The 22,418-nt window shown below is 38.4% G+C and overlaps 1 protein-coding gene across 5 annotated transcripts in view; it reads right to left on the minus strand.

Moving 5' to 3' along the window:
* The window catches only part of ESR2 (estrogen receptor 2), a 63,607-nt gene that overhangs the window by 32,390 nt on the left and 8,799 nt on the right, over positions 1–22,418 (minus strand). For 2 of the 5 annotated variants that reach the window (XM_057542109.1, XM_057542108.1), the window contains exons 1-4: positions 19,476–19,854; positions 17,659–17,831; positions 8,171–8,287; positions 460–759 (exon numbers count right to left, since the gene is read on the minus strand). In XM_057542109.1, coding sequence (XP_057398092.1) covers positions 460–759; positions 8,171–8,287; positions 17,659–17,831; positions 19,476–19,828 — 943 coding nt within the window. In that variant the 5' untranslated portion in view covers positions 19,829–19,854. Of the gene's footprint in view, positions 1–459; positions 760–8,170; positions 8,288–17,658; positions 17,832–19,475; positions 19,920–22,418 lie in introns of those variants that run through there. The other 3 variants (XM_007192983.3, XM_057542110.1, XM_028169235.2) reach the window with 3 other exon arrangements.

Genomic DNA, 22,418 nt, shown 5'->3' on the forward strand with positions numbered 1-22,418 from the left:
CCAGAGCCTGGGTGGGTCTCTTCCCTGGGTCCATCGTCCCAGGCCAGATCTAGGCATGAGATGTGGCCAAAAGGCTAGTGTCTGTAGGAGATGTGGACAGGTAGAATGGAGTATGTGCAAGGTGGTGTGGGATGAATCCAGGAGTGGGAGAAGAAGGCAGAGAGTCAGGAAGAGAAGGGGTCCACCATATGCAACTCTTTCTGCACTACCATGTCTGGTACAGAACTCAGAGGAATTCAAGAATTCTAAATTGGAACCTGGCCTTCCAGGACGTGTTGAAGGCATACATGTCAAAATAGGAAGAAAGAACATATTTCATTTAAAGGTTATAAATCAAGCTCTCAAACTGCTAAATACCCAAGACACAATGTGGAACTCCAGTTTGTATTCTTGCCCCATAAATGTTAGAGGCAGCCCTTTCCACAAATAAATTTAAAGCTAAGACCCAGAAAGCCCTACCCGGAATTTTCTTGGCCCAGCCGATCATGTGTACCAGCTCCTTGTCAGCCAGCTTGGTCAGGGACATCATCATGGAGGCCTCGGTGAAGGGCGTGCTGGGGCGGCTCACGAGCACGTGGGGCGGCTCGGCCTCGAGGAGCGTGAGCACCAGCTGCTCTGGGCTCAGGGCACTCAGCAGCAGCTCCTTCACTCGGGTCACGTGTCCACCGTTTTTCTTGGCTTTGCTCAGGCAGTGAAGCTGCTCATCAGAATTTCTCTGCCTTCGAACTACGCGGTACCCACACCTTTCTCTCCGGGAGCCTAAAGCAGAGAGCAGATGATAACACACTGCTTTCCCGTCTCTTCTCCAACCCAGCAGTCAAGTTCCCCCAATCGCCAGGGTAAAAATGAAGCAATGATATCACTGGAAGACCTGAGTCTATTCACAGAATGTGCCTTAGAACAGGAGCCTGACTTTTATTTCTGGAGCCTGTGGGGCACGTACTAAAGATTATTATATTTGTGATGGACTGTACTGGCAAAATCAGTAATGACTTTTTAGGGACAATAGCCCAAATGATCTTTAGGTTTCCATTTCAAGGTCATCTATTCCATTTCTAAATCTAAATCCATTTCTCTTTTAAAGAGTGCTGGTATACCTCAGTTTCCAAACCATGAAATTAGGAATCTTCTTCAGGCAGAAGATAAGGAAAAGTTAGAAACTGAATATAAATAATGCTCTATTAATAATACATCCTTAAATTCTTTTGTGTGTGTGTGTGTGTGTGTGTGTGTCTGTGTCTGTGTATTCTTTTTACATACTTAACACAAACAAGCTTGTTTCAAACAATAAAGTAATTGAAAAAATCTGGAAAATATAGACGAGCACAAAATTTGGCTTAAAGTCAGTTTTCTTTTAATGCTTTTATACTTTTCCATATTTTGTACACAACTTTAGGACATACATAGTGTATGTATATATGTGTGTATATATATAATTGTATAACCTCCCTTTTCTTTTTTTATTAAAAATGTATCATTTTATAACAATTAAAAATCTGTATAGCATTCTATTCTATGAGTATAGCACCACTTATTTAAAGTGTCCCCTATTGACGGAACTCTAGGTTGGTTCCAATTTCTTTGCTACTATATTACACATTGCAATGAAAATGCAACTTTGTACCTGTATCCAATTACTCCCTTATAATAAACAGAAAGAAGTCAAGTTGCTGAACCAAGTTGCTTGTTTAAATTAAAATTTAAAATTTTGATACGTATTGATAGATTGCCCTTCAAAACTATTTTAAAATCTATAATCTAAATAATACTTTAAGGGCTACCTATTTTCTTATAACACCATTGGACATTAAAAATCATTTTTAATCTTTGCTAATCTGGCAAGTGACTAAACAATCTCATTTTACTTTGTATTTTTTCAATTACTAGCAAGGTTGACTAAAATGTTTGCCCTTCAATTTTCTCTTACTTGTATATTGCCTATTTGCTTCTTTTGCTCTTTATCTCCTTAATTACCTACAAAGGCTCTTTATATAGAAATGATAACTTTTGTTGTATTCAATATTTGTCTTAGTTGTTAATATATCTTTTAACTCTGCTCATGGTGTCTTCTGTCATAAGAAGATTTAGTACATAGTCACATCTGTCTTTTTGTTTCACATAAAGATTACACAAATATTCTCCTATATCTTTTTAAAACACTTTTGTGGTTCAAACCTATTTGAAATTTTATGTATGTTTCTATTATGTCATATTGATATTTCATGTTATGCTTTTCCAAATGGATGTACAACTTTCCACATACCATTTATTAAATAAGCTTTTCCCATTGATTTTTATAAAATGCTTTGTCATTTAATAAATAATTGTGTATAAAAGTATCTTCTTCCAGATTTTCTACTCTTTTTCATAGATCTATTTTTCTATTCCTGTGCTGGTACCAAAACGTTTCAGTTACTGTAAGTTTATATAGAACACAATGGGATAATGTCTTTAAGAAAGAAGCTTTCGGGCTTCCCTGCTGGCTCAGTGGTTAAGAATCCACCTGCCAATGCAGGGGACACGGGTTCAAGCCCTAGTCCAGGAAGATCCCACATGCCGCAGAGCAACTAAGCCCATGCGCCACAACTACTGGGCCTGCACTCTAGAGCCCATGAGCCACAACTACTGATACCTGTGAGCCACAACTACTGAGCCCATGAGCCACAACTACTGAAGCCCATGTACCTAGAGCCCATGCTCCACAATAAGAGAAGCCACCACAATGAGAAGCCCAGGCATCACAACAAAGAGTAGCCCCCACTCTCCACAACTAGAGAAAGCCCGCACACAGCAACAAAGACCCAACTAGCCAAAAATAAATTACTTAAAATAAATAAATTTTTAAAAAAAAGAAAGAAGCTTTCAATTCAGAATTATATTCCCAGCTAACCTATCGTTCAAGAGTGAGGATAAATTAAAGGCATTTTCAGTTTAAAAAGATTGGGAACATATATCACTCACAATCCCTTTGAAATAAATACTGTGTTCTTTGGGATGGAGAAAAATGAACCTGAAGGAAGCAAAGAAAGTCAAGAAGCAGTGGTAAGAAAATAAACTGGTAAATATGTGAGTAAATCTGAAAAACACTGAATAAAATAATAATAATTTTTCAAGGTACAGAAACAAGGTAGAACCAAAATACCAGACAAGAACATATAAGATGAGAGAGGAATAATTTTGACTAGAACATTCGAAAAATTTTTATTTAGGAAGAGAGATATCTATTAGAGAGAGTGGCTTGATTCTAAAATTAATCAGGAATGCATGCTAAAAATAGAAATAGTGTCACTAAAAGAATTAAAACAGAATGTATGATTTCCAAACTGGCAGAAGAGAAAAAAGAAACCAGGAAAATATGATCAACTCCAAAAAGGAAAAAAAGTAGAAAATACGTGATGAATTCTTTTTTTAAAGCACAAAATAAGATGATAGAAATGAACCCAAATACTAACGATCACAATAAACATAAACAGGCTAAATTAATCAATTAAGAGCAATTCTGAGATCAGACATATTTTTTAATCTAGACATAGACTGGTTATAAGGAATACATCTAACATGCAGAAAAACTGAAAGTAAAGGGATAGAAGAAGATACAACAGGCAAAAATTAACCAAATAAATTGGAGTTACTATCAATATCAGACAAAATAAACTTTAAGTCGAAAATCATTATTAAGGTCTCATAAGTAGATTAGAAAAGGAAGGTAAATAATTCTAAGCTCATATACATCAAAACAACAACAAGAAAACACAGCCTACAAACAAAACACCAAAAAGTGATTGAAAGAAAAAGAGAAATTGACAAATACACTATTATCAATATAATGGGATGTTTTAATATATCTCTCTCAGCAACTAACAAAACAGATGGGGAAAAAGAATATAGAACATTTGAACTGCGCAATTAAGAAGTTTGAGCTATAAAAACTCATGGAATTTGCAAAAATTATCACATAACAAGTCATTAATAAAACTTTAACTAAAACTGATATCATATAGATCATATTCTCTGACCACAATAAAAATAGAAATCAGTAACAAAAATATAACTTCCAAAGTCCTATGAACACAAAAATATTTCTAAATATTCATTGGTTAAAGACAAAAATGTAAGATGGAATTAAAAAAGACATAAGTCAAGGGCTTCCCTGGTGGCGCAGTGGTTGAGAATCTGCCTGCCAATGCGGGGGACGCGGGTTCGGGCCCTGGTCTGGGAGGATCCCACATGCCGCGGAGCAGCTAGGCCCGTGAGCCACAACTGCAGAGCCTGCGCGTCTGGAGCCTGTGCTCCGCAACAAGAGAGGCCGCGATGGTGAGGGGCCCGCGCACCGCGATGAGGAGTGGCCCCCACTTGCCGCAACTGGAGAGAGCCCTTGCACAGAAACGAAGACCCAACGCAGCCATAAATAAATAAATAAATAAACCCAAAGTTAAAAAAAAAAAAAAAAAAGTTGTGCCATTTAAAAAAAAAATACTCCTTTAAAAAAAAAAAAAAAAAGACATAAGTCAAGATGTTGTTAGCATGGGCACAACATTTATATGAATCTTCCCTAAAAAAAAATCTAAAATTTAAAATCAGAATGCCTAGTTTCTATACTCCCACCATTGTGTTTGTTCACGAAATTCAATTGTCCACATTTATACAAAGAAATATTACTTAGGAGGTATGAGCAAATTTAAATTATTTGCTTCCAAGAAAATTTATCTGAATTTCCCTTATCCTTGGCTAATTGCAGTAGAAGAAAGGGCTCTATTCATCTAGGGAAAACTGAATCAAAATTTTCACGAAAAGAATTAAAAGCCTAAAATATAATTCATTTTATTAGTAATCAGATAAAGTGCTATTATTATTTACATTATATATAATATTATAATTATATTATTAAAGGTCGATTATACCTCCAGGGTAAAATGGGACAAAATGTATGGTTAAGAAAGTATCTTTCTGATCACACATTTCTCTTTTGTGGAGTATATGAGGATAAGGAGTTTACAAAACAGATTTCCATACAAAGTAAAAGGTTTTGATTCCACACATTCAAATTTCTTTGACCAAATTTCCCCAACAAAGTTCTATGTACTAGACCCTGTTCTAAGTTAGGATCAATAAAATAAAGCCCCTAGAAGCTATTGATAGAGTTCCTAGTTTTAACTGGTAAATCAAGTTGTATTCTATACACTGGAATAAAATGAAATTGAGAAGGTCAAAAGATAAAGTCATTGACAAAGAGCTCACATTTTTCTACCAAGGACATTCCTAGTGTTACGGCTTTGACACCGTAATCCAAGCAGTCACTCAGTGTGCCTCTGAGTGAGCTTAATGAGAACGTACCAAATAGGAGTGCTCCATATTAGAAAGTGCCCCAGCGAAAAGGTGATGACAACAACAACAATGGTAAATGATGATCATGACAGCTAATATCTACTGGAAGCTTCTGTATGCCAGACATTGTGTATTACTGTACATAGATTATCCCATCCTGACAACCACCCTAGAGAAAAGGTGCTATTACTATCTCCAACATACAGGGGAGGATCCAGGCACAAGAGAGCTCAAGTAACTTGCCCGAGGTAGAAAAGCTAGAAAATAGCAGAAGCAGGATCTAAAACCAATCAGTGGTCTGAATCCAGAGCTGGTGCTTTTAACAACAATTTTATATCACCTCCCTATCAAATCACTTTCAAGTGTCTATACAGCAGGTGAATAAAGAGATGGCATCCGAAAGATGCTGAGCGATTGTCCCAACACAGGGATCTAGATCAGGTATACAGTTATTCAGATCGGTTTCCTGCCTATTTGCATTTCACTGTATTCTTATAATGAAGCCTTGTCCCTGAAGCTAGTCTGGGTGGGTACCCTCCTACCATTTAAACAACCATATTAATATCTCAGCAGAAAGGATTGGCAATGCAGAAGAAAAAGGTGATGACAAAAGGGACAGGATTTCTGAATAAAACGGGGAAGTGGAATTATGCAGGAGGATCCAGAATGCAGGGATAATGCCTAATCCTCTAAGATTGGATAGAAGGAAGAATCTAGACCAAGGGTTTTCTCAGGAGGGCAGACAAGAAGAGGGCTGGGAAAGGAGGGAGGCACAGTTAAGAAAATTCACTCCTAATCGTCTTTTCCCGTGGTCAGTAAAGGGCCAAAATATCCATCTGTTTGCACATCAATCTATCTCATTCCTTCTGTAATCTAAGATAATGAAATATTTTTTCTTAGCCCTATACAGTGACTTTTTGGTCAAATTCAATGACCTGTTCCAGGAAAAATTCAGGAACATCTCTGAACTCTGCTTTCTGAAACTGTATTGTATCAAAACTCCTAACTTATATGAGCCTTTCAACAAGGGAGAAAGGAAGGAAAAGCAAAATTTAACACCAAGCACTGTGCTAGGTCTTTATTCCTCACAAAACTCAATGAAGCAGATACCTCTGTTTCAGAGATAAGGAAACCGAGGGCCAGAAAGGTTAGGTCGTTTAAGCATAGTCACCATTAGCAAGAAGTAATGAGACAAAAAAATGAGATTCCATCTATGTGGGGGGGGGGGGTGTCCAGTCCTCCTGTTCTTCTCACCGCATACACTGCCCCCTACAGCTGGAGTGTATGTGCTACTGCCCTGGTCCCAAACCAGGAGAACCACAGCCACTAACAGACTCTAGTATATTCAAAGCGTTTCTAACCTAAGGCTAAATTGGAAATCTTTTTTCTTTAAAGTATACAATTTAAAATATTGTTTTACTTAAAACATGACATATTTATTTGCAGTCTTTGGTCAGAGGGCCAAGGATTTCTCTTTAAGCACCTCTGCCAATTTAATCACAAGTTACCTTGTCTCTGGATTTTCAGTTTCAGCTTCTTTAAAACAGTGCAAGAACTTAGGCACTCCTATAGCAATCTGAATGCAGACTCTTTATAGGTGTATAATGGTTTTGCCCCAATCTCACCCATACCTAACCCAATAGCTCTACAGTTTCATTCAAAGCTTTCACAGGAACAACTACCTTTTCCTACTCATATTTCATATGTTTGCATAAAGTTTAATTAAATTAAATGATTTAAAAACTACAATGAGTAGAAACAGGTTGGGAAGAAGCCCATTGGTTACTGATAAGGATATAACTGAAGTGGTGTTTATGAAAGTAACCAATACCCACTGGGAGGTCATGGGCATTGGCAGGATATTTTACAGAGGAAATGGAGAACACAAGTGATTTTAGGAAGCCAGAGAACTGTGGTTAAATTAAGAGAACTTCTGCTGTAATTCTGAACTATGGGAGGGAACAGAGAATGTTCAAGGGGCAGAGCTACTAAGAGACTGTCAGGGAGAAAAGAGAGAGGATTTTTTTTTTAAATTTTTCAAATAGTTACAAAGAGAGAAATTACAACAAACCACTGCTAAAATACTGACTGGCAGAAGAATAAGAAAAGTACAGGCAGAGCTGATATGACTGTATATAAACAAGCAAGTATGTACAACAAGTGAATCAAGTTAGCCAGGTGGAGAGAGTGGAGTGTAAGTATTGTCATCAGTTGTTATACTAATGTTCTCATTTCTCTGTTTTTTCATGTATGTATACGTGTGTGTTCACATATATATGCACACATACTGTCTTAGAACAAAATCCATACTCTATGTGCTTTCCATAGGTCTATCATGTTTCTGACTCCTATGCATATTTTTTCCACTTCTAGAAAGTTAATGGAGGGATAGGCACGAGTCATCCCAAGTAGCCCACAGGAGAGTCAACTTTCTTGTCAGAGCTTTAACCGTGAACATTTACCTGAACTTCATCCTTAGACTTTTCAAGGCCTCAGGCAAATGGTCATCCAGCCCATTTGAGCACCTCAGTGGCTAGAGTTCTCTAATTCATGCAGCAGCCTATTCTGTGGTCAGACCACTTGAACTGTAGAAAGTTCTTCCCTACATTGGGCCAAAATCTGCCTCTTACAACTTGCTCCTGTTCACCTCAGCTCTGTCCTCTGCAGCTTTAGAGAATAAGTCAAAACCCCTGCAATGGGACAGCACACACACACCTGAAGGTAATTACCACGTTCGAAATCTCCTCTCATCCAGGCTACATGTCTCCAGGTCCTCAAACTGTCCCCAGTTTGACATGGCTCTCAGCATGTCCCACATATCACAGAAGGGGAAGGGAACACTCACCACACTTCACCATTCCGACTTCATAGCACTTCCGAAGTCGGCAGGCCTGGCAGCTTTTACGCCGGTTCTTATCTATTGTACACTGATTTGTAGCTGGACAAATATAATCATTATGTCCTACAGCAGAGCAAAAAAACAAACAAACAAAAAAAGGAAGTTTATTGTTATAATATTTTAGCTAAATCTCTTTCTGGTCAACAACACAACTAACGTTACCCAGCTGAGAGATAGGAGACATCTTCTTAACCACAGGTACAGGTATAAAAACCAAGTTCAGCCTCATCAGTGCCTTGTTCGTGAGTAAAGGAAACCTAAGAATATTTCAATATCCTACCCTTTTTGAATAGGTTATTCTCTGCAGGTTCTTAGAATTCTCAAGAGATATATTTAGAAATAGTCTCCTCTAGACATGGAAAGTGAGACAGTCACCTGAAATTGATTTGCTCCAAGTCACAGGACTCCTTGAGAGTAACACTTGTATCAGGTCACCAAATTCAACTGCCTGTATTCTTTTACATACATTCCTCTGTGGTATTTAACATGACATTTTAATAGAAATTCACAGCTAAATAAGAGAACTAAACTGGTCAATAAGAGAATATAGAAATCATCAAACAAAACAAGGACAGAAAGAACTGCCACTTGATAATGGTTATGGTGGGTTAAATTATTTTTCTTTATTCTTCACTCCCTCCCTCAGCCTGTGACGTTACAGTGTACTACAGCAGGCAGAGTACACCTCCTCACCAACTCACATCGGGCTTGGCCATGGGACTTGCCAATGGTATGGAAGTAGATGTGATACTCCAAAAGTTTGGCTTGGCCTCTTGAGTGCCCATGAGAAGAAAATGCCTACAGTAGCCACTAGTCCAAGGAGAATGTGGAGACGTGTGGTGCAGACCAGGACTCAACCCAAAGCCCAGAGCCAAGCCTTATGAAGTAGAGCCACCCTAAACAACTCATAGACCCATAACTAAAAAAATAATGCTCACTGTAGTAATCTACAGCCTAAATAGAGTTGTATAGCAATATCTGACTAAGACAATGGTACTTCTTTTACGTAAAGAAGAAACAAGAAAATTTCCATTTCAAAAAGCAGCACTGGGGGCTTCCCTGGTGGCGCAGTGGTTGAGAGTCTGCCTGCCAATGCAGGGGACGCGGGTTCGAGCCCTGGTCTGGGAGGATCCCACATGCCGCGGAGCGACTGAGCCCGTGAGCCACAACTACTGAGCCTGCGCGTCTGGAGCCTGTGCTCCGCAACAAGAGAGGCCGCGATAGTGAGAGGCCCGCGCACTGCGATGAAGAGTGGCCCCTGCTCGCCGCAACTAGAGAAGGCCCAAGCACAGAAACGAAGACCCAACACAGACAAAAATAAATAAATAAATGAAGTAGCTATAACAACAAAAAAAAAAGCAGCACTGGGACATCCCTGGTGGAGCAGTGGTTAAGAATCTGCCTGCCAATGCAGGGGACACGGGTTCGAGCCCTAGTCTGGGAAGATCCCACATGCTGCAGAGCAACTAAGCCCATGCGCCACAACTACTGAGTCCATGCACCGCAACTACTGAAGCCCATGCACCTAGAGCCCGTGCTCTGCAACAAGAGAAGCAGCCGCAATGAGAAACCCGTGCACTGCAACGAAGAGCAGCCCCTGCTCGCCACAACTAAAGAAAGCCCATGTGCAGCAATGAAGACCCAACGCAGCCAAAGAAAAACAAAAATAAAAACAACAAAAGAATTACTTCAGATGCTGTATGGAAAATAGATTAGAGGCAGCAAAATTGATGAAGGCCAGGAGACTAAGCAAGAACAAACTGTTGCTGTGCAAACCAGAAAGGAGGTTGCCTGCCTGCCTGGATTGGTAATGATAGGGAGGATGAAGACAAATACAGAGACCTGAGAGATTTAAGGAACAGAAATTATAATAAAATATATAAAAAGTGGAAGTGAACAGGGTATTATGGTGCCTTTATTTCTTAATTGAGTCTTTCAATAGGGCCTGAACTTCTTATGATAAAACCTATAATGGCCCATAATTTCAATGTGGAAAATGGATAAATCTCAATGATAAATTAAACGAGCAAGTCACAAAACAAGTCACAAAAGAACATAAAGGAAAGGATTCCATTTATATAAAGTTCAAAAATAGAAAAAACTATATTGTTTAGGGTTACATGCGTAGGCGGTAAAAACATGGCAAGGAAGGCAGAAGTTAGAACTGTCTTACCTCTGTAGCGGGAGAAGGTGTTGTAACTGAAAGGACCACCCAGAGGGATTCTGGAGATAACCTATTTCATGGCCTGAGCACTAGTCACACAGGAGGTTGCTCTATAATTCTTTTCTAAACTGAATATAAATATGAAATTTTATATATTTTATACATTATATATCTTTTATATATGGGTATGTGTGTGTGTATATATATTATATAATATATATATATATATATATATATATATATATATATATATATATATACTAGAGTAAATACTCTATCCTCTGAGAGAGACTGGAAGCAGAGATATCCCAACAGCAATGAGTAAACTAACACCCAGATCTTGGTTTATGAATATCATTCTCCACTCATAGGAAACTGGGAACCTTGGAGAAACAGTTTATTCCAGCTTATCCCACTGGGGTAGGGAAAGTACAAGATAAGCCTGAAACATCTTGTTGTGTCAGGAAGTAAAGAAGTGTCTAAAGAGTTAGGGGCACATGTCAAAAAAGATACAGAAGGCAGTTTAAGGGAACACTACTGGCCAAATCTGGGATAATTTGGACACCTAAATAAATAATTATATATACTGGAATAAATATATTCCCTAACTCTATCCCCCGAGAAAGCATGGGAGCAGGGACATCACCAGCCTCACAGACATCACCTTAACCAAATATTCAAAGTGTACATCACTAGTATTGGGACAAATTGAAATCAGGCACTACATGAAAGGAGCCAGTCAGAAGAATATAGCATCATTTCTGTGGTATTCCTGCCAATAATGTGTAAGCTGAATCTAATGATGAGGGACCATCACACAAACCCACAATGAGGAGTATTCTGCAAAATAACTGCTCTATAAGATTCCAAATTGTCAAGATCATGAAAACCAAGGAACAACTGAGGAACTGTTCTGGACAGAGAGAGAAAGGCTAAAGACGTAACAACTAAATGCAAAGTGTGATTCTAAACTGGATCCTTTTGCTGGATCCTTTTAACTGGATACAAAAGGATCCAGTGACTTTTGTAGAGGGTACTGTTAGGACAACTGGGAAAACTGGAACAAGTCTAAACATTAGATGGTAATAATGTATAAATGCTAATTTCCCAATTTGACCCTGTGGCTTTACCGGAATACATGTTAAGTGTTCGGAGGTGACGGGGCATAATGTTGGCAACTCATGATTTCAGGAAAAAAGGTTCTTTATATTCTGTATGCACATTTTCTGTAAGCTGGAGACTCATTTTAAAAATGCTCTTTAGATAAATGCTCTCATAGATAAATTTCTTCCTAGCCTGACACACCAACATTCCTGATCTCCTACTGATTTCCAGGTAGTTTTCATCAGCATTTCATTTAGTCCTATAACTTCCCTTATAAAGAGCTATAATCCCCATTTTACAAATGAAAACACTTAAGCTCAGTTCAATAATCTCCTTAAAGTTATTGTTTTAGTTTTCCATGCCACATAATAAATTTCTACAAACTTAAAAGCTTAAAATCAAACAAATTTATTATCTCATAGTTTCTGCAAATAAAGAGTGCAGACACAGCTTGCTCTACTCAGGGTCCCAACAAGGCTGCAACCAACGTATTGACTGGGCTGTGGTCTCATCTGAAGCTCAGGGTCCTCTTTCAAGCTCATTTAAGTTGTTGACAGAATCAATTCCTTGCAGTTGTAGGACCGAGATTCCCATTTTCTTGCTAGTTATAGGCTGGACACTGCTCTCAGCTCCTAGAGGCACCTGCAGTTCCTTGCCCAGAAGCAGTTCACAACGTGATGTTTGCTTTCTTCCAGGCCAGGAGGAGCACATCTCTCTGACTTCCAGTCTCTCCCCAGTCTGCTATGATGGAGTCTTATATAATCACAGCATAATCACAAGAGACTATCCCAACACCATTTGCCATAAAATGTAACCTAACCAAGGGAGCGACTCTGTCATCATATTTACAGGTTCCATACACACTCAAGAATAGGTGGTAGGGGCTTCCCTGGTGGCGCAGTGGTTGAGAATCTGCCTGCCAAGGCAGGGGACACGGGTTCAAGCCCTGGTCTGGGAAGATCCCACATGCCGCGGAGCAACTAGGCCCGTGAGCCACAATTACTGAGCCTGCGCGTCTGGAGCCTGTGCTCTGCAACAAGAGAGGCTGCGATAATGAGAGGCCCGTGCACTGTGATGAAGAGTGGCCCCCACTTGCTGCAGCTAGAGAAAGCCCTCGCACAGAAATGAAGACCCAACACAGCCATAAATAAATAAATAAATAAAAATTAAAAAAAAAAAAAGAATTAAATGTTGTTGCTGTTTAAAAAAAAAAATAGGTGGTAATATAAGGTGTGCTATAAAAAAAAATTAAAGGAACAGATAATTATCTGTTATTGATTTTATCCTCACTTATAATATTCAAAAATAAATTTTAAAAGCCAAAATATATTTCTAATCAGAAACTTTCTATTGTACTTTAGAATAGAATGCTTTATACTTAGAAGATAAATGTAATCCCACAGTACTTTCCATAGCAGGAGCAATCTTTTAAGTATCTTCTAAAACCTCTAAGAACTATGCATGATGTCATCCTTATTGGTTTTATAATGAGGTTCATAACAATAAGCATTTAAGGGACAAGTAGAGGTTGGCTTTTATTTTTCTCTCAGAGTTTATTGTAAAAGATCATTTTACTTTTAAAAAAGGATCAGAAAGCACAATAGTATGAACACGCTCAATAAAATAGCCTAGAAAATGTCTTATGCAAGAAGGTCATGGTAATTCACCTCATTTCTGGCAAAAAGAAAAAAAGTCATCTTTGAACTGCACCAAACGCCCCATGTATTAAAATGGCTCTCTTGTTCCATGCAACAGTCTGCTACTCCACACTAACAGAACGAAGAGAAAAGTTCAAAGCAAAATTAAAGGCAAAATATGAACCTAATTCTTTTAGTTAAGATATAAAACTTTATAGGAAAATATACTTTTTATAATACAAAACATAAAAGGTTATCTTTGTTCTCTGCAAAATTACTGAGTCTGTCTGAATGTGTATTATCATTCATATCCAACTGCATGGAGGGAAGAGACAGCACTGGACTTGAAATCAGAAGACCTGAGTTTAATATCAGCTCAGCCTCCTGGTTTTCTTATTTTAAAAACAGAGCAATTAGGGACTTCCCTAGTGGTGCAGCAGTTAAGAATCCGCCTGCCAATGCAGGGAACACAGGTTCGAGCCCTGGTCCAGGAAGATCTCACATGCCGTGGAGCAACTAAGCCCATGCACCACAACTACTGAGCCTGCGTGCCACGACTGCTGAGCCCGCGTGCCACAACTGCTGAAGCCTGCGTGCCTAGAGCCCCGTGATCCACAACAGAGAGAAGCCACAGCAATGAGAAGCTCGTGCACCACAACAAAGAGCAGCCCCCACTCGTCACAACTAGAGAAAGCCCACACACAGCAACAAAGACCCAATGCAGCCAATAAATAAACACATTTTTTTAAAAATAAAATAATGTAGCTCTTAAAAAAAAAAGAAAAAGAAAAAAACAGAGCAATTATTACCCATACCCTCCCTGGCACTCTTATACTTCAATAGCAAGCATCTACCTTGTGGTTTCTTCCCTCAGGATACCCTTCTTGAGTTCAAGACCAAATAAGTCCCAAGTAATGGAATATATGCCTTGAAGGCAAGAATATTTTACACAACCTATGGGCTGCTACAGCTTCCCATTTAAAGCTTAGCCTATAATGTCTTAAGAAACAAAGAGTTGAAGATTCATGAGCAGCAGTCAGATGGATTTTAACTTTCAAATGACAATGATAAAAGGTTATTATAAATACCAAAATGAAAGTGCATAGTAGAATATAGTAGTAACATTACTATTATATGTGGATATAAAATAAATAGCCAGAAGGATGAAATTTATGGAAATAACATGAAGAAATGGGCCAAATACATATCAAAAAAATAACAAAATTTTATAAGAGATGTAAAAGACCTAAATAGATGGAGTCAACGTGTTTCTTGATGTGAAGACTATTACAGAGCTTCCTTCCAAAATAATTCTTAGGTTTAATAAAATATCCACTTTTCTTAACATTAAGGATGGGAGGCCACTTAATAAAGTTATTTTAATGTTCCTGTGGACAAATAAACATGAGAAAATAGCCAAGACATTTTTAAAATAGGAGGAATTTATACTGGCATGTATTAAACTTCACTATAAAACTATAATACTTAAAATAATGTGGTACTTATACAAGAATGAAGAGATAGATCAACAGAACAGTCAGACTAAACAGTAGTATATATAGAACTTAATATATATCATATATCACAGAAAAAAATTGATGAACACAAGAAAAGATGCTCAAAATCGTCAGTAATCAGAAAATGCAAAATAAAACCACAGTGAGATAGAACTACATACCAATATAAATGGAATGGCTAAACTTTAAAAGACTGATAATATCAAGTTTTGATAAGGACATGGAGCAACTGGAACTCTCATACACTGCTGTTGAGAATGCAAAATGGTTCGACCACTTTGGAAAACTGTTAGTTTCTTATAAGCTAAACATACATTAGCTTATCATACAACCAGCCATTTTACTCATAGATATTTACCCAAAAGAAATAAAAAGATGTCTACACTGAGAGATACGCATAAATGTTCATACCAGTTTTACTTAAAATAGCACAAAACTAGAAACAACTCAAATGAACAAATAAACAAAATGGGGTACACCTACTGGAATATAAGTAACAAAAAGGAATGAACTACTAATGCATCCAACAACACAGATAAATCTTAAAAGCATCATGATAAGTGAAAGAAACCATACATAAATGGTTACATACTTTATGATTCAATTATATGACATTCTAGAAAAGGCAAAACTATAGGGACAGAAAATAGATCAAGAGTCACCAGAGCCTGGGAGGTTGGGGTGAAATTGGCTGCAATGGGCATGAAGGAATATTTTGGGGTTATAGTAATGCTCCATATCTTAAGTATGGTGGTGGTTACATGACTACATGTATTTTCAAAATTCATAAAACTATAAAACTAAAATAGGGGAATTTTACTGTATGTAAATTATATCTCAAACAAAAAATTAAGCTCCTATATTCAAAAAAAAAAACAATGAAAATGGATTTATTCAATAAAACAATGTGGATAAAATTGACAATTTATGAAAATATATTTGATTCTTATTTCATTCAACATACCAAAAAAATTGAGTAGCCATTTTCAGTTATTGCAATGCATTTATACCAGAGGGCACCAAAAATATGAAGAGTCCAAAGAAATAATCATTTAGGCATGAAGCAATTGTAAGAGCACTAACTCTTTCCCATTTGCACTTTTAGGATATGACATTCCTTTTCCCTTTCCCAGCAGTTCCTCTGCTGATGCAGTAGGAAAGAATGACATGGGGAAAGCATAGGAAACTTACTTTTTATTGTTTTCAGCTACAGTCTCAGGGTTCATGAAGTATCATGAAAGATATTCCATGCAGAGATTTTTCCCAAACAGCAAATAAGAAGAATTCTCTTTTTAAAGGATGTAGTTAGTTGTTTTGGGTCAAAATTTCCTTAGGAGATAAAATTCTAGAACCTCAACAAGATAGAGAATTGTCATCATATCAAGAGTTTGGTTCTGAATTTCAGAAAATCTGAATTGTTCTTATCATATATCGCAGGAAACTGGACCTGGCCTTATAATCTACTAGTACAATGATCATAAACAAAAAATTTTAAGCACTGAATATGTTAAACACAGAATGAAAAGCTCTGTGTATGTAAAAGCAAAAATAAGCAACCGTGATTTATGTTTTGATAATATTTGATGACATCAGCTTCCTTTATCTGTGCTGTTTTTCCTTTCTGTAAGAAAAGTTTGGAAATGGCAGAGGGCCCTCATCCACCTAACTATGAAGATTTGGGAGGAGGAGGGTTTAAATGAGATTAGGATTAGAAGAGAAATACAAGGAAGAAAGAAAAGACGTTTATATCTGAACTGAAAACAGAAGAGTTAAAAGAAAAACTAGAATAACTTGAACTTGCAGGTTGTTTATAACTGACCAAATATTTTCACATAAGCAACCTCATTTCCTTTTTAGAACAACTCTGTATCTCCATTTCACAGATGAGCAAACAGGCTGGGAAGTAAAGCCACAGAGAGTGGCTAAGTGGAGGGCCCAGGATAAACAGGTGGTCATCTATGAAGGGTGAATTTCAGGGGACTCAGAGGAAGGTGATTCCTTATCTACCAACATTCTACCCCTCACCTCCCTCTGGATTACATCAGCTTCTCTGCTCGAGGTAAAACGCTCTCTTAATCTAGAGTTATCATTGGGTGAATTAACTCAGTAAATTGCCCTTTGCCACTTGCACACTATGAATTGCTTTAAGGTTGCTTTCCTTAACCGGATAAGAACAAGGCACTGAGGCCTTGGCAGAAAAGGGAAGGGAGCTCTGAGATGGGAACATGGGACACTGCCTGGGAGTAGGGCTGCCGAGGGAGGGGTGAAGGGGCAGAGAGACAGCCAAGAGCACAAGTAAGCAGGAAAGCGCCTTCAGCAAATTAGGGCCAGCAAGGACATGTGTGGTAAGGGGCTGACTGGCCTTGAAACCAGGTGTGCACAGTTTGAAATTGATTAAAAAGGCCACTAAAACAAACAAACAAACAAAAACCCAGCCCAGCAGAAATTTGGAGAAGGGTAGGGAAATAGTCTAAACCCAGACCAGGAAACGGGATTGTGAAGGAGGTTCCACTAGTTCAGGGCAAGACATGCCTCTAGATAGATTCTCAAAGACCACTGGAGTTGAACTACTGACTTCCGATCATTTCCGTAAAACATGTTTATTCTCTCTTCCTCAGGAGCCAGCCCACCATCATGACTGTTACTTATGCCAGATATTAAACATAAGACAAAGGAAGAAACAATCTTTGCAGTTCCTAATGAGCACACATTTTTTTGCAAGCTTTATCTTCACAAGGGTTGTAGGTAGATGTCTTCTCCCAAGAAGACGGCGATGGGTGATGATGGCGTGAGACCCATTTGGGTTCTGGGGTAGAGATCTGCAATGAAAGATAAAGTACTCTACACCTGAAACAATCCACCCCACCCGCAAACACACATGATCCTCTGAACTGCTCATCAAGTACTCTGTGTACAAAGCAGGCCAAAGGTGAAATTTCTGCCAGGTCATCTGAAAACTTGTTTAAAAGCAAAAGTGGAAAACTAAAGAAGCAGCTAACAATACTCTTGTACCTTGAATGCTTCTTTTAAAAAAGGCCTTACATCCTTCACACGACCAGACTCCATAGTGATATCCCGATGCATAATCGCTGCAGACCGCACAGAAGTGGGCATCCCTCTTTGAACTTGGACTAGTAACAGGGCTGGCACAACTGCTTCCACTAGCCTTCCTTTTCAATGTCTCTCTAGGGGCAAAGAAAACATTCATTGTAAAAGAGCATTAAAGGTAAAACAGGGCCTTCCTAGAAAAACGAACAGCATGAACATTGCCTAATTTATCTCTTTGCCCTCAAGGGTTCATGATAAATATATTGCAAGAAGTCTGATCAAGCAAAACCTTTGTTACTGATATCAGATCTATGAAGAGTCACCCTGTTGGGATGACTGATGCCCGAAAGTGGTTAAGCAAGTTTATGCCCGCCCATGCAGTGCTGACGAGCACCAGTAACCATGGATGGCCAGCTGTAGCCATCAGGGTGTACAACTTTGAGTGTAATAAGTGACCAGATCCAGTCTGGGTGGAAATGGTGCGGAGAAGAAAAGGGGAGAGAGGAAGAAGAGAGAAGAGAAGGGGAGAGCGTGAACATGTGCCTGTCCTTTGAGAAGGCTTTGGAGGAAGGTGTTCAATGCTGGGTGGAGGGAGGGCCAGGGCTTCCACAGAGGAAGGGACAGCCCACAAGGGAGCCCCAACAGGCACCAAAAACACCTGGTTAGTTCCTAATTTTGCTACGGCATGTTTCTTTTGGAAAGGAAATAGTAGAAGTATGATTATTTATAAATTAAGGTAATTATACTATGGTTTAATTTACCCAAATATTAGCAGAACTCTGATTAGAACTTGTGCTCAGAAACAAAATATTTCTTCCTTTAAACATTGAATGAGAAAACATTATTTTTAAAAAGTTATCTACAATTTTCATATTCTCTTTTACCAACAAACAAGAAGCATTTTTTTAAAGAAGAAAAATAAAATTACTGTGTAATACGGCTTTCTCAAAGTTTTACGATATTTGAAAGTAATACATTTCAATACCAAATATGCTGTAACTTAGTACTTTGGTTGTTTTGGAAATTTATCTCCCCTTCATGCTTCTCCCTATACTACCTCTGCCCTCCGTAGCCATAATTATCATTAAAAAGATCTGGGTTTGATCCCTGGTCAGGGAACTAAGATCCCACAAGCCGCGCAGAGCAGCCAAAAAAAAAAAATTACAAATTGAATGGAAATAACCCATTATATTACCTTGCACTTAGAGTTTAAGAAAGGTCAACTAAAGTCCACATTTAAATAGTTTCCCATCAATCTTTATAAAATGTTATTATTTTAGTTCATTGTTTAAAAGCTTATACCAATGTCTGTCTGTCTTTTCTGGCTTCACCTGTCTAGTATTTCATTAAGTTGTAATACCGACAGTTACTTTTATCTTGGACACAATTTGTCATGAACACTAAATTGTGATTTCACTGCAAGATAAGAAGGATCTAACTTGAAAGTAAAGTAAAAATTTCTTTTTCAAACCCAAATCACTTCATCAAGAAGAAAGTGATTTAAGTTAAATTCTTTATTTTCTAAAGACAGTAGTCATGATAGTGAATTCTCCCCCAAAACACAGATCTGTAAGCTCAACTTTGTAGTAAGAACTAGAATATCAGATTAGATATTCTAGAATTCAGAATTCTAGAATTTAGAATATCAGATGTTTTAGGTGCTCTATTTGATCTATGTAATAATGAAGACCTTGTATAACACATATCTTTCTTTTCACTAAATCGTAAAGCAATCTGAATAATGGCCATGAACTACAATTCAGAATGAAGACTGGATTTACCTGTTCCCAGGTAAGGTGTGTTCTAATGATCTCGTTTCACACCAAGGACTCTTTTGAGGTTCTGCATACAGAAGTGACGACTGGCAATGGATGGCTAAAGGAGAGAGGTGCCCAGGAGTTGGCCACAATACATTTGGGCTTGTGGTCTGTCGACCAGGCCCACCTTCCGAGTTATTGGGAATACTGTAATTCATCACGGCAGGGCTATAGAATGTCATGGCTGAATATTCATGGTGGCTCTCTACATAGGAGGAAGGTATATATATGGGGCCTGGCTCCAGGGGTAGGATGGATTGACTGCAGTTGTAGGAGACAGGAGAGTTAAGGCTAGATGGTGAGTTTTTGATATCCATGTCTTGAATAGGTAACAGCTAGGAAAACTCCTTGTGAGAAGAGGCACAAAGGGACATTATAATGTTCTCAAAGAATCATAGACAGGTATGGCTGTGAAGAAAAAAAAAAAGACATTTCTAAGTTACAGATACAAGCATACTATTAAAAAGGTTGACATATTTTTATTAAACACACACACACACACACACACACACACACACACGTATGGGCCTAGAAATACATCCTGAAAAATATACACAAAAATATTAACCTCAGAGGGGTAGGAATGTAAGGCATGGAACTCATTTTCTACTTCATTCACTTCCATAATGCTTTTGTTGTTAACCATGATAATTTTTTTTACCATGAGAATTTAATATAAAGTGCTTTTAAAACTTAAAAAACACAGGGAGTTCCATGGTGGCCCAGTGGTTAGAATTCTGGACATTCACTGCTGTGGCCTGGGTTCAATCCCTAGGAACTGAGATCCCACAAGCCACATGGCATGGCAAAAAATAAATAAATTAAAATTAAAAATAAAAAAAATTAAAAACACAGCATTAAATCAAAATGTCATGCCAACCAGTTTTCTTTTTCTTTTTCTTTTTTTTTTTTGAACTAGATAAGTTCATTTTTAAATTCTTACAGAAAAATAACCAGGAAAACCCTGAAAGCACAGATCAACGAGCAGGACTAGCAATAACAGATCTTCAAACACACTATGAATAGCCAATAATGAAAAAGGAATAGACAGGCCAATGCACCTGTATCAATGATCAATTTATTGCCTTTCACCTAATACACTCTTCAGTATATGTTCTATGGCAATGGAATTCCTTAAGCATTTAAACTGAGCCCAGTGCTAAGCTTTCGCAGTTGAGGCGCTGCAGGGACGCTGCAGGGTCACTGCAGGAGGAAGAGGCCGCAGTGATTTCTGGCAGGGGCAGAGGCTGGCAGTGTGGATGTGAGAACATCCAGTGGCGCCTGTGCCAGCCATAAGTCCAGAACGAGGTCCCACTACAAACTTGTAGCCCTGGCACGGCGAGAACCTTTCTGCAATCACCTGTTCAGACTATGGCCTGAGGAGTTACACAGAAGTTGTTCCTTGTGCAAGTTTCATCACCAGCACATGCACACTCTGAAGGTCTTCTGCCCCCACGGGCACCTGGACTCCCAGGGCACGCCCACACCACCAGCTGCTGATCGCCCGCTCGCCACCTGTAACTCCAGACCACTTTTGTCCAGCTACACCAGTTAACATTTCTGCTAATTAGTGGCCAAACCATTTTTTTCCAAGGAGGTCTGGATCCCCCAAGTTTGTCCGTCTTTGGGTACTCTACCTCAGCTCCATGTAGAGTTTCTTATATCTTATACTTAATCTCTCATCATAGTCGGTAATTCTTATATTAGACTTCCCCCGTTGAACCTACTGTGTAGTTTCTATCTCCTGATTGGACCCAGACTGCTATGCAATAGAATGGAAAATCCCAAAACAGCAAATTCAAAAACTCAAGGGACTTCCCTCGTGGTCCAGTGGTTAAGAATCTGCCTTCCAATGCAGGGAACGCAGGTTCTATCCCTAGTCGGGGAAGTAAGATCCCACATGCTGCGGGGCAACTAAGCCCATGTGCCACAACTACTGAGCTCACGTGCTCTGAAGCCCACATGCCACAACTAGAGAGCCCATGTGCCACAACAACTGAGACCGTGCGCTCTGGAGCCCACTCGCCACAACTAGAGAGAAGCCCATGCACCACAATGAAAGATCCCACGTGCCGCAACTAAGACCTGACAGAGCCAAAAATAATAAATAAATAAATATTTTTAAAAAGTCAAAAGTTTCTGGAAATTTGTCATAGGATAAAGGTGGTATCTCAAATCACTAGGAAAACATTGGACAACAGAATTATCATTGGAAAAAGAATGTATGCCAGAATAAACTCCAAATGTTAAAGACCCAAATGTTGAGAGAACTGGAAAGAGGAAGGAGAGGGAGGAGGAGAGGCGAAGGGGTAAGACAGGAATGGGGGAGGAACAGGGGCTGCACAGGTACTAGAAGCAAATGTAGATAAATTCCATTATAACATGGGTGTGGGGACAATCTTCTTAACTATGGCTCAAAATCCAGATGCAATTTAAAAATGTACGTAAAAGTACATAAACTCATGAAAGTAAATATCTGCATATCGTAAAAATACCATAAGTCAAAAGAGTAATGACAAATTGGAAAAAAAATACTCCCAACTTATATTAGAAACAAAGGGCTAATTTCTCTGGTATATAGCGAGAACTCTTAAATTAAGATGGAAAAAAAAACCCAAATATTCACTAGAAAAATAGGCAAAAAACACAAACAGAACACAGGAAAAGGAAGGCAAATGGCTCTTTAAACACATAAAAATATGTTCAACTTTGTTCAATAAAGAGATACAAATTAAACTGCACCAAGATACCATTTCTCACTTATGTTTGCCAAAAATTCAAATGTTTGACAACAGACTCTCTTGGAAAGGTTATGGAAAAAACATGGACTTGCTCCTACATTGCTGGTGAGAGTGCAAAATGGCACAACTTCCATGGGTATTTGGCAATAAATAGCAAAATTACATA

The sequence above is a fragment of the Balaenoptera acutorostrata genome, chromosome 3 (assembly GCF_949987535.1).
Source record: "Balaenoptera acutorostrata chromosome 3, mBalAcu1.1, whole genome shotgun sequence".
Classification (NCBI taxonomy): Eukaryota; Metazoa; Chordata; class Mammalia; order Artiodactyla; family Balaenopteridae; genus Balaenoptera; species Balaenoptera acutorostrata.